Source organism: Acomys russatus, chromosome 19, assembly GCF_903995435.1.
Source record: "Acomys russatus chromosome 19, mAcoRus1.1, whole genome shotgun sequence".
In the NCBI taxonomy this organism is placed as follows: Eukaryota; Metazoa; Chordata; class Mammalia; order Rodentia; family Muridae; genus Acomys; species Acomys russatus.
In genome coordinates, this window is record NC_067155.1 from 29,365,984 (window position 1) to 29,382,507 (window position 16,524).

The 16,524-nt window shown below is 45.6% G+C and overlaps 1 protein-coding gene across 1 annotated transcript; it reads left to right on the forward strand.

Moving 5' to 3' along the window:
• Nucleotides 1-2,370: 2,370 nt before the first annotated feature.
• On the forward strand, nt 2,371-11,946 carry LOC127203318 (CD209 antigen-like protein B). The gene is made up of 10 exons (XM_051162101.1): nt 2,371-2,527; nt 2,626-2,712; nt 3,247-3,336; nt 3,976-4,062; nt 6,006-6,089; nt 7,071-7,157; nt 8,197-8,283; nt 8,825-8,976; nt 10,317-10,426; nt 11,712-11,946. The coding sequence occupies exons 1-10, from the start codon at nt 2,371-2,373 to the stop codon at nt 11,860-11,862; spliced, it is 1,092 nt and encodes a 363-aa protein (XP_051018058.1). The 3' UTR covers nt 11,863-11,946.
• Nucleotides 11,947-16,524: the final 4,578 nt, after the last annotated feature.

The window sequence follows — 16,524 nt, forward strand, 5'->3', positions numbered from 1 at the left end:
AAGAAGACTAACGGGTCCAACGGGGTCCAGAGGGGCTTGCAGACTTGCAGACGAGACTGAAGCACCAACCAAAGATCATGAATAAACTGGACTTAGGCCTCCTACACAGATGTAGCAGATGGGCAGCTCAGGCTTCATGTGGGTCCCCTAGTAAGGGGAGTGGGGCTTTCTCCGACAAGGACTTGATTGGCTGCCTTTTGATCACTCTCGCCTAGAAGGGCTGCTTTGCCTGGCCACAGGAGAAAGAGGAGTTGCTCAGTCCTAATGCAACTTGATAAGTTGGTGGATAGGTAGGTGGGGCTCCCCTTTTCTGATGGATAGGGAAGAGGGGATGAGGGAAGAGAAAGGAAGGGTGGGACCAGGAGGATGGGGAGAGAGAGAGAGAGAGAGAGAGAGAGAGAGAGAGAGAGAGAGAGAGAGAGAGAGAGAGAATAGATAGATGATAGATAGATAGATAGATAGATGATAGAAAACAAAATTTTAATAATCAATTGTATTACTTTGAGATTCTTTTTACATCACCTTCATCTCTCAAACTCCCTTGCTCACTCTGATCCTCCATTAACTTCTCAGTCTCTTTTCTTCTTTATGTTACATAGGTTCCATGTGTCCTTTTACCTATAGTTATAATGTGTGTGTGTGTGTGTGTTGCCCATATATGTTGGTGTGTGTTCATATCATTTATATAAAGTGTCATCCTTTACCTCTTACCCATCTTTTTTTGAGATAAAGACTCTCAGTGAGTCTGGATCTCATCAATTTGACTAAGCTGGAGGGAAAAAATGAACTTCTGTAGTCATTCTGTCTCCACTTTCCACAACACTGGAGTTAAAGGCACTTGTTGCCACTTTCTGCCTTTTCCTTGAGTGCTGGGATCTGAACTCAGGTCCTCACGCTTGTACAGCAAGCACTTTACCCCATGAGCCATCTAATCAGCTTTATTTTTTAAAATTCTACAATTCTGACATATCTAGGCAACTTTTTATTGCTCCTTTGGACTATTTGATTCTCCTTGGCATAGTGGAAATGTTGGTTATATAAGCATGTTTTTGTCTTGATCCCAAGTGTGGGGTGTGAAACTACCAACTGAGATGAGTGCATGATGCTTGTCAGCTGGAAACAGGCTCATGAGAAACTGCCTCATGTGGGGGATGGGGGGAAATAGTTTTTGTAAGCTAAAAAAACATCCTCATGCAGACTCTGTGAAGGTATAAATAGGAGCCCCCAAAACAGAGAGAAATCACTTTTGCATCACTTCACATCACTTGGTTTTGCATTGCTTTGCGTCACTTGCCTTCACTTCACTTTGTTTCACTTCACTTCACTTTGCTTTGAGATGCTCCTAGAGAGAAATGCTCTGGAGAAAACTTTGCAGATGCTGCTCCTGGTCTCAGTTGTTGCTGTGGCTGCTGCTGTTTCCTGATACTGTGTTTGATGTTGTTTTGCTGGACTGATGGAATCCTGATGGTGAAGAATGGAATTGCCCCCAAGGAACTGAGTCTAAAAAGGTTTACATCCCCTATATCTATTAACATTCTTTTTTTTCCCTACCTAGGATCAGTGAGTTATAAGGGAGGTAGAGGCATTAAGAAACCCCACATAGTGCTAGAGAGATGGCTCAGCAGTTAAGAGCACCAGCTGCTCTTCTAGAGGACCTGGGTTCGATTCCCAGCACCTACATGGCAGCTCACAGCTGTCTGTAACTCTAGTTCCAGGGGGATCTGACACCTTCACACAGACATACATGTAGTCAAAATACAAAATTGAACGTGAAATAAAAATAAATCATTTTTTAAAAAAAGAAACCCCAAATAAAGTATGCCTTTTAAAATTGAAGCCTACATTTTGGTTTACAATGTAGAAGTGGATTGCTCATGTTCAAATCCCAGCTACTCTGTGAACCAGCTGTATGAACAGCATTAGACAGTTATATAATCTGTCTGTGCAGTTTCTTGGCTACCACATTTCAGGGAGGCTTAAGGAATAAACCCACCCGGAAGTCAGAAGTCCTAACAGCAACGGGTACTCAATTGACAGGAGCATTAGCACAGAAAAGTCAGCAGAAATCTCCAAGGATCAGAAGCCAACAAACCAAGACAGCCTGGAGTCAGAGGGGACAGAGTAACTGAGAAGGTGGGTTATTGCTCTCCTACATCCAACGTAGGTAAAAGGGCATAACAAAGTGGCCTTATTGTATAGCCATTGGCTTTGAAAGGGTACCTATAATTTGGTCACACCATGAACACACTACAGGACCCCAACTTTCCCAAACACTTCCCTTTAGAAAGAAAACTACTAAACCTTGCATTATCTGACACAAGATAGGCTATGTCAAAGATGCATCTCCTCCCTCAGGCTCTTTTGCAATCTATGGGCTTCCTTTTTTTTTTTTCCATCCGGAGTGAAAGGACATTTAGAGAACATTATGATATAAAAGCTGTAATCTCCAGCAGTCTCACACACCAGGGGATAGCAGTGACCAGGAGTGACTCCACAGAAGTGAACATGCAGCAGCTGGATTCAATGGGTGAGGCTGAGCTGGCGTTCTGGGAGCATGGTGAGGGGAGCCAGAAAGGTTGGCTCAGTGCTGAGCCCACCCAGGCTGACTGCGCTCTCTTTCCTCAGAGAATGACGAGTTGATGGTCAGTGGCACCACGTATTCTACTAAAAGCTCCAGGCTGCAACCAAATTCTCGAACCAAGAGTTTGCCAGGTACAGAAGGGTGAGGGGGCTAGTGAAAAGTGGACAGCCCTCCTCAGAGTGGATCTTAAAGAGTTGGAGGCTAGGACTCTGAACTTCTGTTTCCTAGGGAGATAATGGCTGGGCCAGGGAATTGTGGGTCAATGGGAAGGCTGGGGAAATTGGCTAAAGGAGAGATCACAGGCTGGAGCGGGAAGCCAGGGAAGGTGGAGGGTACAACAGGGAAATTTGGGCCATGGTAAGACAGAAACCGGGACAGAGAATTAGGGGTCCTGGGAAAGTGGAGGATGCAGCAAGGAATTACGGTTCTTAAGGAAGTGAAAGCTGAGGTAGGGAATCAAGAGTATGGATGAGTGGAGGCTGAAGCACAAAATCACAGACTGTGAGGAGGATGAGGCCTGGGAATGAAATCATAGGCCACACGTAGAGGCAGAATCTGAGTCTAGATTCCTGTGCCCAGTGGGAGGAGGATACTGATTACCTGTTCTGGAATTGGGCTAAATCGGGGACATCGCCATACTGAAAAGTCCACTTTTTCTCTGGAAGGATGCCTGAGACACAGCCAAGTCCCCTTGGTCCTGCAGCTGCTCTCCTTTCTGTTCCTGGCTGGGCTCCTGCTGGTCATTGTTTTTCAAGGTCAGGCACAATAAAAGACTCAACTCGCTGAACAGGGCCTTCAGTTAGGGCCTTTTTGGGGTCTTGGAGGGAAGTAGGGAGTACAAGTGGATGGCATGTCTGTTGTTTGTTGTTGTTGTTTGAGACAGGTTTTCTCTATGTAACAGCCCGGGCTGTCCTAGACTTGTTTTGTAGACCAGACTGGCCTTGAACTCGCAGAGATCTACCTGCCTCCACATCCCAGGTGCCGGATTAAAGGAGTGTGCCACTACACCCAATGGCACATCTTTTAAGGATGCCTCCATCTCTGGTGTAGGACAGAGTGAGAAAAAGAGAAGTGGGTAGATTCTGGATCCATTTCTCCTACAGTTCAGCTTTTTTTGCACGTGGTGGGCTTTCTAGCCTTCAAACGGTATTAAGTAGGCATTAATAAGAAACTGCCCTAGACTCTGGGGTGCTAACATGTGCCTATAGTCCTAGCTACTGAGAAAGCTGAGGCACAATGATCATTTGTGCCAAAGAATATGAGAGAAGTCTTGACAACAGAATGAGACCCATCTCAAAAAAAAAAAAAAAAAAAAAGACACAATGTGTCTCCTGAGTGCAGGACTTGGCACAAGGAGGCCTTTACTAATGAAACTCCTTTTCCCTTCCTCACAGTCTCCAAGACCCCAAATACTCAGAAGCAAGAGGAAGCCAAGAATAAGAAGATCTACCAGGAAATGACCCAGCTGATGGATGAACTTTGTGAGTGACCAAAACCCAGAAGGGACAGGGCTTCAGGAGGGCTCCATGGGAAAGGGGTCAATTTTCCTAACTGTCAGAACTTTCTGACCATCAGTTTTCTCCTCTATGAATTGAGACCAGAGGATAACAATAGAAAACGGTACTTGGCATCTATAGTGATTGTGCACACAATAGGCACTCAATGTCCATGGAGGCTATGTATACAATAGGCACTCAATATTCACAAGCGCCATGTACACAGTAGTCATTCAGTGTTCCCAGAGCACATGTAAGTACTTGGCACACAACACGTACTGTGCATACATCAGACACTAGTTGTTTGATGAGGTCACATGCATTTTTCATGTTCACAGGGGTCATGCATACAGTTGGTACTCAAATAAGTAATTTTCATGGCCCCTGTTCTGATTGCCAGACTCCTGAGGTGCTGGTAGTGTTGGGAAGCGGAGAGCGGTGTGGGAAGGATTGTAAGCTTTGTCACAAGTGAAAGCAGTCTTGGCAGGCTTTACCCTTGGACACACCAAGGATACTCCCTGAGATTAACCTTGAGATAGACTGGGTGGAGCCATCCTGGGCCTAAAATTCAAAAAGCAGACCCTCAATGGGATAGGGAGACGGCCCCTTACATGTGACAGACAGACAAGCAGAGGAGACAGAGAAAGGAACATCAGGTTCAGACCGGGCTTGAGCACAGGTGGATCGTGGATAAAAAACAAACACCAACAAACAGGCCAGACCAGTACACAGACCAGAGACACCTAGGGACCTGCCCCATGGAATGGATACCAGAAGGTTCACTCCTTTTTCCCTTTAACCCTTTTTTCCTCTTGTGTAAGCTAGCTGGGTTATATAATAAAGTTTAATTGTTAAAAACCAGAGCCGACAGAGGGGAATAGTTCCCTAGGGTGCTGTGTCACTCTGAGGGGCCTTAAGGTTGAGCAGACAAAGAAAACAGGCATCCAAGAGTGGATTCATCCTAACCTGCCTCTGTTAGACCCTGGAGTCCAATTCGGGAAGGGGGTCATCGCGAGAGACCACTCAAGTCACACAGGCTGGAGGTATAGGTATAGGTAAAATTTATTACTGAAATGTCAAAGGTCCCAATTGTTGATGTGTCAGGGTCCCTCAGCACTCGGGAGGTGAAAGACCCCGAGTAGCTGTTACAGGCTAGTTTTAAAGGCAAAAACCACAAAGCAGGTGGGTGGGGTCGATGGTCTCTTGTATCCTGATTGGTTAGGGAGAAGGGGGAAACTTTTGAAACCTTTTTGTGCCATTAGGGACATCTGTCCTGGGGCAATTTTGCGGTTATCTATTCCTGGAACCAGGGGCCGGGTCAAGTGATTATCTATTCCTGGAACCAGGGGCCAGGTCATCAAGATAAAAGTTCAAGTTCTCAGGCTGTTAGCTGGGGTAGGAATCAAAATGGCTACTGCATCGTCTTCTATATTTTATAATTTTACGGTTTCTCACCTCCTCTGGAATCAGACACCCATCTGATGTTTAGTTTCCTGGTCTTTAAAGGAGATTAAAGAAAACATCAATCAAAACTGTACTGAATGCTGAAATAGCAGCACCCACCTATAGCCTGAGCTTCTGGGGAAGCTGGAGGAGGTATAATCATTTATACATAGGAGTTTGAGAGAAACTTAAGACCAAGTGAGACTTGTCTAAAAAATAAAATGGCACATTGGCTGGTGAAGTAGCTTAGCAGATAGAAGGGCTTGCTCCCAAGATTGATGACCTGAATTCAACCCCTTGAACTTGCATGGTGGAAGGAGAAACTCCTACAAGTTTTCCTCTGACTTCCACGCATATAAATATGCATGCCCCATGCCCACACACATTACTTTTTCAAATGCTTCTTAAAATGACACAGTGTCACTGGAGACCCAGTGACACACAATAAGTCTTTAATAATGACACTTTTTTCCCCCTTGGCACAGTGTCCAGGATCCCCATCTCCCAGGGGCAGAATAAGTCCATGCAGAAGATCTCTGAGCAACTGACACAGCTGAAGGATGAACTCTGTGAGTAAGAAGCCAGAGGTCCAAGGCCTTGGGTCCCTATATGGGATTAACTTTCCTGAAGCATCAAACCTCTTTGAGCCTTTGGCTTCCTCATCTGTGAGTTGAAACCACCAAGTAACAACAAGGATGGTATTTGCTTCTTACAGGGACTGTACACACAATAGGCATTCAGGCTCCATTCGCAGAGGTTGTACACAATGTATGCACTCAGTACTCACAAGGACCACATGTACACCAGGCACTTAATGTTCACAGAGGTCATATACACAATACAAAATCAATGGTCAAGGTGCTGTATGCAAAGTAGGTACTCATGTTCACAGAGGTTGTACACAGGATAGGCACTCAGTGCTCACAAGGACCATGCGTACATGAAGTGCTTGATCGCAGGGGTCATATACACAGTGTGAACTCAGTGGTCAAAGTTCTGCACATACAGTAGGCACTAAATTAAGCCAATATTTTGACCTCTGTTTGGGGTTCTATCTAAGTCTATTTCTTCCTGCCTGAGGAGGTGGGCAGGGGACTCCTGGGCATTCCTGGGGTTGGAATGGATTTAGGAAGCAAAGAAGGAAATAGTTCCCTGGGGTTCTGTGCCCAAGGAGGACCTTCATTCTGGAGGGCCTAAAGGTAGAACAGGAAAGGAACATAGGCATCCAAGTGTGGGTTCATCCTGACCCACCCAGCCTCAGCCCCAGGATGAGATGTCCATCTGTGTGTTTAGTTCACCAGTCTTCAAAAGAAATTAAACAAGACATCAACCAGAAACCGTCCCAGAATCTGGGGCAGCAACCTGTGCCTGCACTCCCAGCCACTCAGGAACTACAAAGGGTATGCTCATTTGTGCCAGAGTTTATGGCAAACTGTGACACAGTGCAGTTCGTGAAACATGACATAAGACCCCACCCCAGGGGCCCAGCATAAGCAATGGCACACAGTAGGTACTTAATAATGGCAGTTTTTAAATTTTTCTTGGCACAGTGTCCAGGATCACCATCTCCCAAGGGCACAATGAGTCTCTGCAAGAGAAGATCTCTGAGCAACTGATGCAGCTGAAGGCAGAACTCCGTGAGTGACAATAAACCAGAGGTTCTGAGGCCTCAGGTTGCTACAAGTATCAATTTTCTTGAGTCATCAGACCTCTTTATGCCTCAGTTTCTAGGTCTGCAAATTGAGGCCATGGGTAACAGGGAGGAAAGCAATTGATGTTTACAGAAGTAGGCTTTTCCAGGAGACACTCGGTGTTGGTAGGGACCATACATACACCAGCTATTCAGGGTTCATGAAAACCATGAACACTCAATGTTCACAGGGGCATGCACACAGAAGGTACTCTGTGTTCATAGGGATTATATACATGGCAGGCACTCAGTGTTACAATGCCTGTACTGGTCAAGGACAGACTGTAGAATGAATATATATATATCTCAAAAGGCTCTGCTAGATTAGTTTACACAGTATGGTCTAATAAGTCCATAATGGTTGCTTGCATGCTGCATACCTGGTAGCCACTCAGTCCATGAGTCTGGGTGTCTTGGAATTCCAACCGGGGAGGTGGGGGCGGGCAGTTGGGGGATTCCTGTAGATCACAGAACATCAGGCCACAATGAAAATCTGAAGGAGTGAGAAGCAACATCAGTAAAGGATAGATGCTCCAGAGGCAGCGACAGGATAGATGAGAGGATGGGCAGACAGCAGCAGCCTTGCTTTTTCCTCGGCAGTTTTATATCTGGCCCAGCATGGGGAGGTGCTGCCCACTAGGGGAGGGTCTTCCTGTCCTGTAAATCTTTCCTAAAATTACCCTCATATCCCTGTCCTAAGGTTTGTTTTCTCTTGGTTCATTCCATATACAATCATGTTAACATCAACTGTGCCATGAACACAGTAGGGACACCATCTTCACTGAACTTGTGCACACAGTAGGCAGTGCTTCTCAGGAAGCTGAGGGAAGCTGTGTCCTTGTGCCTAGGAGTGTGAGAGGTTTCAGGAACAGAATGAGATCAGCCTTTAAAAAGAAATGGCACAATGTCCCGGGGAAGCCAGTTCAAGTCAGTGCACACAGTAGTTGTTTAATAACTGAAATTCCTCCTTTTTTTTCTTTGCCCAGTTTCCAAGATGCCCAGGCTCCCAGGGCAGGATGATTCTAAGAAGGAAGAGATCTACCAGCAACTGGTACAGATGAAGGCTGAACTCTGTGAGTGAACAGAAACCAGAGGCCTGGGGGCCTCAGGCAGTCATTACTGTGGGTCAGTTTATTTGAGTCCTCAGATATCTTTGAACCTCAGTTTCCTCCTCTAAGTTGGGTCTAAAACATGACGTCAAGGCTGGCACTTGGTATTTACAGGGGTCAGGCAAACAGCAGGCAGGCAGTGTTCATAGGAACCATTTACAAATTAGGTACACAGTGTTAACAGGGCCTGTACACGCACAGTGGACACTGAGTGTTCATAGTAGTTTTGCAAACAGCAGAAGCTCAGTGTTCACAAAGGCCATGAGCGCATCTTCTAGTCTCTCTTCTGAGCTCTAGGCTCCTACATTTTCCAGCCAGGAGGAAGTGGAGCTTGGACTCCTGAGTTCCCCTAGAGTTTCAAAGGAGTGTAGAAAGGGAAAAGGAGATGGCTCCACAGGGTGCCATGTCAAGGGAAGAGAGTGACTCTGGAGAGTTTGAAGGCTAACCAAGAACAGAGTCACAGACATCTAGGTGTGAGTCTGTCCTAACCCACTTCCCCCAACAGCCCGCCTGTGTCGCCCCTGTCTCTGGGACTGGACATTCCTCCTGGGAAGCTGTTACTTCTTCTCCAAGTCCCAGCGGAACTGGAACAATGCCGTCACAGCTTGCCAGGAAGTGAATGCTCAACTAGTCATCATTGAAAGTGATGAAGAGCAGGTACATCTTGGGGGTTATGCCATCCTGTTCTGCTCTGTGCACCTGGATCCTGATCACGTGGGATTAGGACAATTTTCCAGAGTTGTATGAGGAAGAGCAGAAATAAGGGAATTCTGAGCCCTCGACATAGAATCAGGTACTGAGCATTTGAGTGCTTTAGGGACATCTAAAATGCAGTAGATATCATCTCTGTGCTGATCGGTATTTAGCCATCTGCTCTCTGAGACATAAAAGACTTGGTGTGCAGGCCGATTAGTTAGCATCACAGACAAAGGTGCTTGCCTCTCAGCCTCACACCCTGAGTTCAATTCCTAGGACCCCCATAGCATTAGGAGAGAGCTGACGCTTTTAAGTTGCCCTCTGACAGACATACTTTCACTGTGGCCTATGCCCATCCAAACAGACATATAAGTAGGTGTAATTAAAAGGAAAAATAAAATCCTGATGTGGGCCTGCATCGAGAGCTTGAGGACCTGAGTTCAAATCCAAAAATAAATAAATAAAAATAAATAAATAAATAGAGAAATGGAGTGAAATGGCTCACTTCCTGTCAAGCTTGACAACCTGAGGTTTATCCCCTGAACCCACATGGTAAAAAGAAGAGAACTAAGCCCTACAAGTTATCCTTTGACCTCTACATATGTGGTGCAGTATGTATGCCCACACCCACATATACATATGGACATACACATATTCACGTATATAGCACACACGTAGCACACACACTCAGATACACATCCCGTTTGCCAATTCTCCTGGTGTAAACATCCTCGTCATAGATAATTTCACATTTATAATGGGATGTCACTGAAGAGCTGATAAGAAGGGGTATGTAGCTTAAGCAACCATGAATTAGTATAATCTGCTTCCAGCGCATTAAAGCCAGCCACGAGAAAATTCTACAGACTCACTTATCCTTAAGAGCCATCCTGTATCATTATCCGTGTGTGTGTGTGTGTGTGTGTGTGTGTGTGTGTGTGTAGAGGCCAGCTGTGTATTTCTTTTATTTTAATGTAGTGTTGCTATCTTTCAGACAGGGTCTCACTCTGTAGTCCTCGCTGGACTGGAACTCACAAAAATCCTGTGGAGTTCTGAGATTAAAGACATGTGTCTCTATGTCCAACCAGCCGGGTACCACCCTGTGCCAGAGTGAATGTTCCCATGCCTACAGATGTAAACACAGCAGACATCACCTAAGCACACATGAGTGTGCCCATGGCCTGATAGAGCAGAGGGGAAAGATCAGATTACAAGTGCAACTTCCTGCAAGAGTTTAGGAAGACACAAGCTGAAAGGGGGAGAAATAGCTCTCCCCTGACTCTCCTCCTCTTCCCATCCAGACCTTCCTGCAACAGACTTCTAAGGCTAAAGGATCAACCTGGATGGGGCTGTCAGACCTGAAGAAGGAAGGCACATGGCTCTGGGTAGATGGTTCACCTCTATCATCCAGGTAGATTTAAGGAAAAGGGAACAACTGGTAGAGTGGGGTGTAGGCAGGTCTCTGATGCGATGACTTGAGCTACCTTATGGGCTCATCCTCTCCCTTGCCCCTCAGGAATAAGAGTGGCCCACATTTGTTGATAGAAGGAGGTCTTCCTACCCATGCACAGATAGAAGAGCAGCAAATCCCACTAACAAAACAACAAAAGTCCCCCTGATGGATGTTGACTTTAATGTAGGGTATCAGTATAAAATATAAAATAAAGTAAAGCTATCAGGTGAGGGGACTGTTAACACTCAAAGATGGCTTGTTGGGTTGGAGATACGGGTACGTTCATAAAGTAACATAGTGATTCCCAGCACTGTAGAATCTGGTGTGGTGGTCCATGCCTTTAATCTCAGCACTTGGGAGGTAGTTGGAGAAGGATTAGAGGTTCAGTGTTATCTTCAGCTACATAGTGGGTTCTGACCAAGCCTGGGCTACATGAGACCCTGCCTTAGAACATATTTGGCCCTGCCTCAAAACAATTTTTGAAAAGAAAGAGTAGAAAGAAAGGACATGGAGGAAAAGAGGAGGAAAGAAGGAAGGAAATGGAAGGAAGGGAAGGAGAAGGGCAAAAATAGCTTAAAGGTTGTTTATGAAGATGTTTACAAATCCCACTGTACTACCAATCAGAATAAAAGGGAAAGAACACACACTGGGAAAGATCCTTTACTTTGGTAGCCATGCATAAGAACAGGAGGGTCAGTGGCTGGAGAGATGGCTCAGAGGTTAAGAGCACTGACTGCTCTTCTAGAGGTCCTGAGTTCAATTCCCAGCAACCACATGGTGGCTCACAACCATCTGTAATGTGATTTGACACCCTCTTCTGGGCTGCATGGATGCATGCAGACAGAGCACTGTATACATACTGATAATAAATAAATAAACAAACATTTTTTAAAAAAATAAAAGAAAAAGAAGAAAGAACAGGAGAGTCAGGCTTGGCATCTTTCAGGGTCCTGATCTCTAATTGTCTATAAATTGGTATGGGGCAGAGTGCAAAACCCTAGTAGGGAAGATGGATTCCAGATTGGTTTGTTTACATCTGAAAACCACACTATCTCAATATAAGACATAATAAGAGTCAGAATCCGAAGCCAACTGACTCAGGCATATCACTGGACACAGAATAAGGTCCATCTACCATATGTATTCTGGAAGGATGTGAAGACATTGAGTTCCAGAAAGCTAAAAAGCATGGTTCACAGCATGCCACCAGAGCAGACTAACATTTTGTTGACTGACTTTTCAGATTCCAGAAGTATTGGAATAGAGGGGAGCCAAACAATATTGGGGAAGAAGACTGTGTGGAATTCGTTGGGGATGGCTGGAATGACTCCAAATGTGATATCAAAAAGTTCTGGATCTGCAAGAAGTCTGCAGCCCCATGCACTGCCAGCTGAGAGCTAGCTCCTCTCAACTTCCGCTTTCATTCTGCTCTGCGAGGTGGAATAACACACCTCACGTTCATGCTGACTCTTTCTCCCTCCCTGTTGGCCTCAGGAGATTGTAACAAAAGTCCTGGAATTCCTTTTTTTTTTTTTTTTTTTTTTAAATCAGAGTTCTCATCCTCTGTCTGTGTCCTAGTTTCATTTCTGTTGCTGTGATAGAATGTTTTGACAAAGAGCAAGTTAAGGAAGAAAGGGGCTTGTTTTACCTTATGTTCCATGGGACAGTCCATCACCTCAGGGAGGACAGGTGGCAGGAGCCTGAGACACCTGCTTATATAACACACGAACAGTCAGGAGCAGACATAAATGCATGCAGTTTAGGGACTCCGCCTAGGGAATGGTGCCTCCCATCTCGCATCCCCACATCTGTTAACATAATTAAGACAATTACACACACACACACACACACACACACACACACACACACACATGCAGACATGCTCACAGACCAACCCAATGCAGGCAATCCCTCATTGAGACTCTCTGCTCAGGTAACTCTAAGTTGTGTCAGGTTGACAATTAAGGTAACTGTCACAATGGGTACTGGCTCACTGCTGTCCTTTCGCTGTAAAATTTCACCGGGCTTCAGGCTCATGGTTGTACGCTCTTCAACAGACTTACCAGATGTGGGGTGCTTTCAGAACCTGGGTGTGTTCCATTAATCTACTCCACCTTTCTTACTGAGATCAGAGGTGTGTGTGTGTGTGTGTGTGTGTGTGTGTGTGTGTGTGTGTGTGTGTGTGTGTGTTATGACTGATACATACACTCAGATGCCAGAAGAAGACATTATTGGTGTCTCCTCTATACCACCCCACTCCATTCCCTTGAGACAGGAGTTGGAGTTCACTATTTTTAAGCACGGCTAGTACTGTCCCTATTCCCCTCCTAAAATGGGGCTACAGGCACATGTGCCCATGCCTCAGCTCTTACAAGTCCTAGGGGTCCAAGCTCAGACCCTTTCATTTGCACAGCAGCACTCTTATCCGCTGAGCGTCTCTCCTGCCCTTGGTCCGTTGTCAGGTGTTCTACATTCCTGTTGCTGTAATAAAACATCCTGGAAGACCGCAAGTTTGGGGGGAGAAAGTGATTATTTGGCTAACAAGTCCAGGTTGCAGCTCGTCACTTCAAAGAAATCAAGGCAGGAACTTGAGGCAGCTAATTACATCATATCCAAAAGCAGAAAGAATAAGTTGCATGCGTGCCTAGCATTTTCTACATGTATAGAGTTGCCAACTCCAGAGAATGCTTCTGCCGTGTTAAGATGAGTCTCTCCTCAACTGACTTAAGACATTTCTGTAAGCCCACCAAGACCAGGCAATCCCTTGTTGAGGCTCTTCTTCAAAGTTGTGTCAGACTGATAATGAAAGCTAACCATGACATCATGTCATATCTGCCTTGTCCCCTGAGACTTGATTCCCATTCCTGTATACTTTCATCCTATCTGCTCAATTTTCATCAATCTGCATGAAACCCTTTGGCAGGGAACCTTCCCTGGTCTCTGTAGACCAGGGAAGGAGGCAAGTCTTCCTACCTACCCATGACTTCCAAGCTTTGTCACACAAGTACTTCAGCTCAGGAGCTGGAGAAATGGCTTAGCAGTTAAGAGCACACACATTGTCCTCCCAGAGGAGGCCAGCTCCCGCCATCCTTTTCTAGTGGAACTCCAGCTCCAAGCGATCACCCTCTCATGGTTTCTGTGGGCATTTGCAACCTATGTGGGGTGCATATGTGTGCATACAGGATCAGGAAAATGGCTGGCTCCATATGCTACGGGTGTGGTGGAAGGACTGAAAGTGTTTTCTGCATGCCTCTGCTGATTACAAGGGAGGTGAAGACATCTTAATTTATAAATAGCAACCCACATAGGGTTCTCTTCTGGCTGACAGACAGAACCTAAGTGTTTATGTTGTGTGCATGAGCATGTGCACACACGCACACTCTAGATAGATAGATAGATAGATAGATAGATAGATAGATAGATAGATAGATAGATAGATAGATAACCAGCTCCCTCATGGTGGATACTGAGATGATCTCCCAGGTTTCTCCTCGGAGGAGAACAGGTTTCCCCTGATGCTAGGCATTCTGTCAGAAGCAGCTATGACCTGTCAGCCAGTTCACGTTTGGATGCTGATGTGAGGAGCTGCAGTCTCCAACACAAAACTCCTGCCTGGGACATCTCAGGTGTAAGGGACAACGATGTAGTCTATCCTGTTTCTTAGTTCATTTTTCTTAACAAATGTGTTTGCTTTACTTATTGCGTGTGGTATATTGATTATACTTATCTTTCTCTTCATTCCCAAGTCTGGTACCAGCCACGGCACTTGTTTGTGTTAGATTATGAGGCTGTACCTTTAAGATATTTTAACCTCTCATATTTATGAGAAACCAGGCCACTACCCCTCCTAAAGTTGACAAGCCCTCTGGAGAAAATTGAAGTTATCTCAAAGGGAAGAAGCAATCCCCAAACAGAGGAGACCTAGCCATGCCTCTCCTAAAGCTTCTGAAGGATGCTGGGACTGGCAGAAACTATAAACAAAGTCCCTCCATACCTCTGAAGCCCTGACCTTGAGTAATGATCAGCCTGATGCCAGAAAGCCTAGAGACCCTGGAGGGCAGTTGATAGACCCAGTAACATTCCACTGGATAAAATTGATTTTTTTTTCCTTTGCTAGTCAGTGTCAGTTGCAAAGACCTTCTTGGTTGGAGGTAGGACCCTGTGTCCGCTAACTTGTCTCACTTCTGGGCCCTCCATCTGATTTAAACCTCAGGGATTCTTCTGCACAGTTTCTCACCAGCTCACTTGAATCAAATAGTCCCCTTCCTAGACAGATGCGCATGTGAATACAAGAATCTTCTCCCACCACAGACCAGCCTTGGTCCTTGTGTATGAGCCTTCACCTTCAATGTTTGTGTATGAACACTCAGCCTTGGTCCCTGTATATGAAACTACAGCCTCCGCGACTGTGTTTGAGCCCACAGCCTCAGTGCCTGTGTTTGAATCCTCAGGCTAGGTGACGGTATACAAGCCCACAATTCTCAATGCCTGTGCATGAACCTGTAGCTTCTGTGCCTGTGTGTCCCCCCCTCCACTTTCCCCTGCCTCTGGAGTAGTCTTGACAGCCGTTTCTCTGTTTAACAACTGAGCAAAACACTTCCTTATCCTGTTCTTATTATGAGTGGTCCCCTCTCTTCTGCAATTATGTCAGGGAGCTTTGTTTTGTTTCCATGTTATCCATCATTCGTATTAACATCGTATTCCACAGAAAGCAATCTGTTTGCCATGGTCTTATTACAGTCACCCTACCCCCGGTGTTTCCCAGCACATCACCAACGTGTCCAATACACCCGCCAACGTCCCCAGCATATTCCCAATGCCCAGGCTTTGATTGCAGATGAGATCACAGAATGTGCCCTCCTTTGTCTGGTGAGGCACTGGTACCACTTTTGCAAAGGCCTTTTCATGTATTTCAGCTTTGTGGCTGTAGTTGAGAATCCATGGAGCTGCTGAGGAAGCTCATCGGATGACATCACTTGCTGCCAAGGCTGACGACCTGAATCCAATTCTCAGGGATCCATATGGTAGGAGAAGACTAACTCCTCACAAGTTGTCCTCTGACCTTCACATGGATTGGATGCTTTGAAGCCTTACAAGTATCAAAGGGGACACACACACACACACACACACACTAAAGAAAAATAATCAGAAACCCATGGTTACCCTATCACTTTGTATTTGTTTATAAATTACAAAATGACTACAAATCTTCCTTTCAAGGCCCCAATAATATACTTCATAAGCCTGCAGCAGTCACCCCCAAGCCTCCTGCTCCTAAGCTACAGCCAACCCCTCATCCTTCTGCCACCCCCCCACTCTCCTTTCCCTACCCTGTTTCAACCCACCATCCCTGTTGGTCCCCCTAGTACTGCAGAACTCATTATTGATCTCGCTAATGCCTCTATCCAGACCCTTAAAGGTACTAATTCCTCGATGTACCCAGAATGTTGGATATGTTTCTTCCCCCCCCCTTACTATGAGGGCATCGTGCTCTTTTCCACCCCTTCCTTTACTAATGAGACATCATCTGCCCTTCCCACATCTGAACCTGACAATAACATTACTGTACAATCTATTTCTGGTTTTGGCACCTGCGTTCTGGGCCCTAATATGCTCCCCCCCAGAGCCCTATTGGAGGTTTGCAATCAGACTCTTGTATTAAATACCACCTTCCAATTCGTCTTGGCCCCTAATGGTACTTATTTTGCCTGCTCTTCAGGCCTGGCCTCTTATCTCTTTACCCCTTTGTTTGTACAAAAACATATTTGGTGTGTGACGGTTCTCCTATTCCCTCGCTTTTCCGTCCACAACCCTGAAGACTTCCTAAACTTTGTAGATAAGGGCATCTCCATTCACCCCAGATCTAAAAGAGAGCCCATTATGACCCTCACCATAGCCACTATTTTGGGCCTTGGTGCGGTGGGGGCAGGTACAGGAATTGCCTCCTTGGTGACCTCCAAACAAGGTTTTGCTGAGCTCCAGACAGTTATTGATAAAGATATTTCTAATATGAGAGATGGAATTCAGGAAATAAAAGACTCCCTTGATTCCCTTGC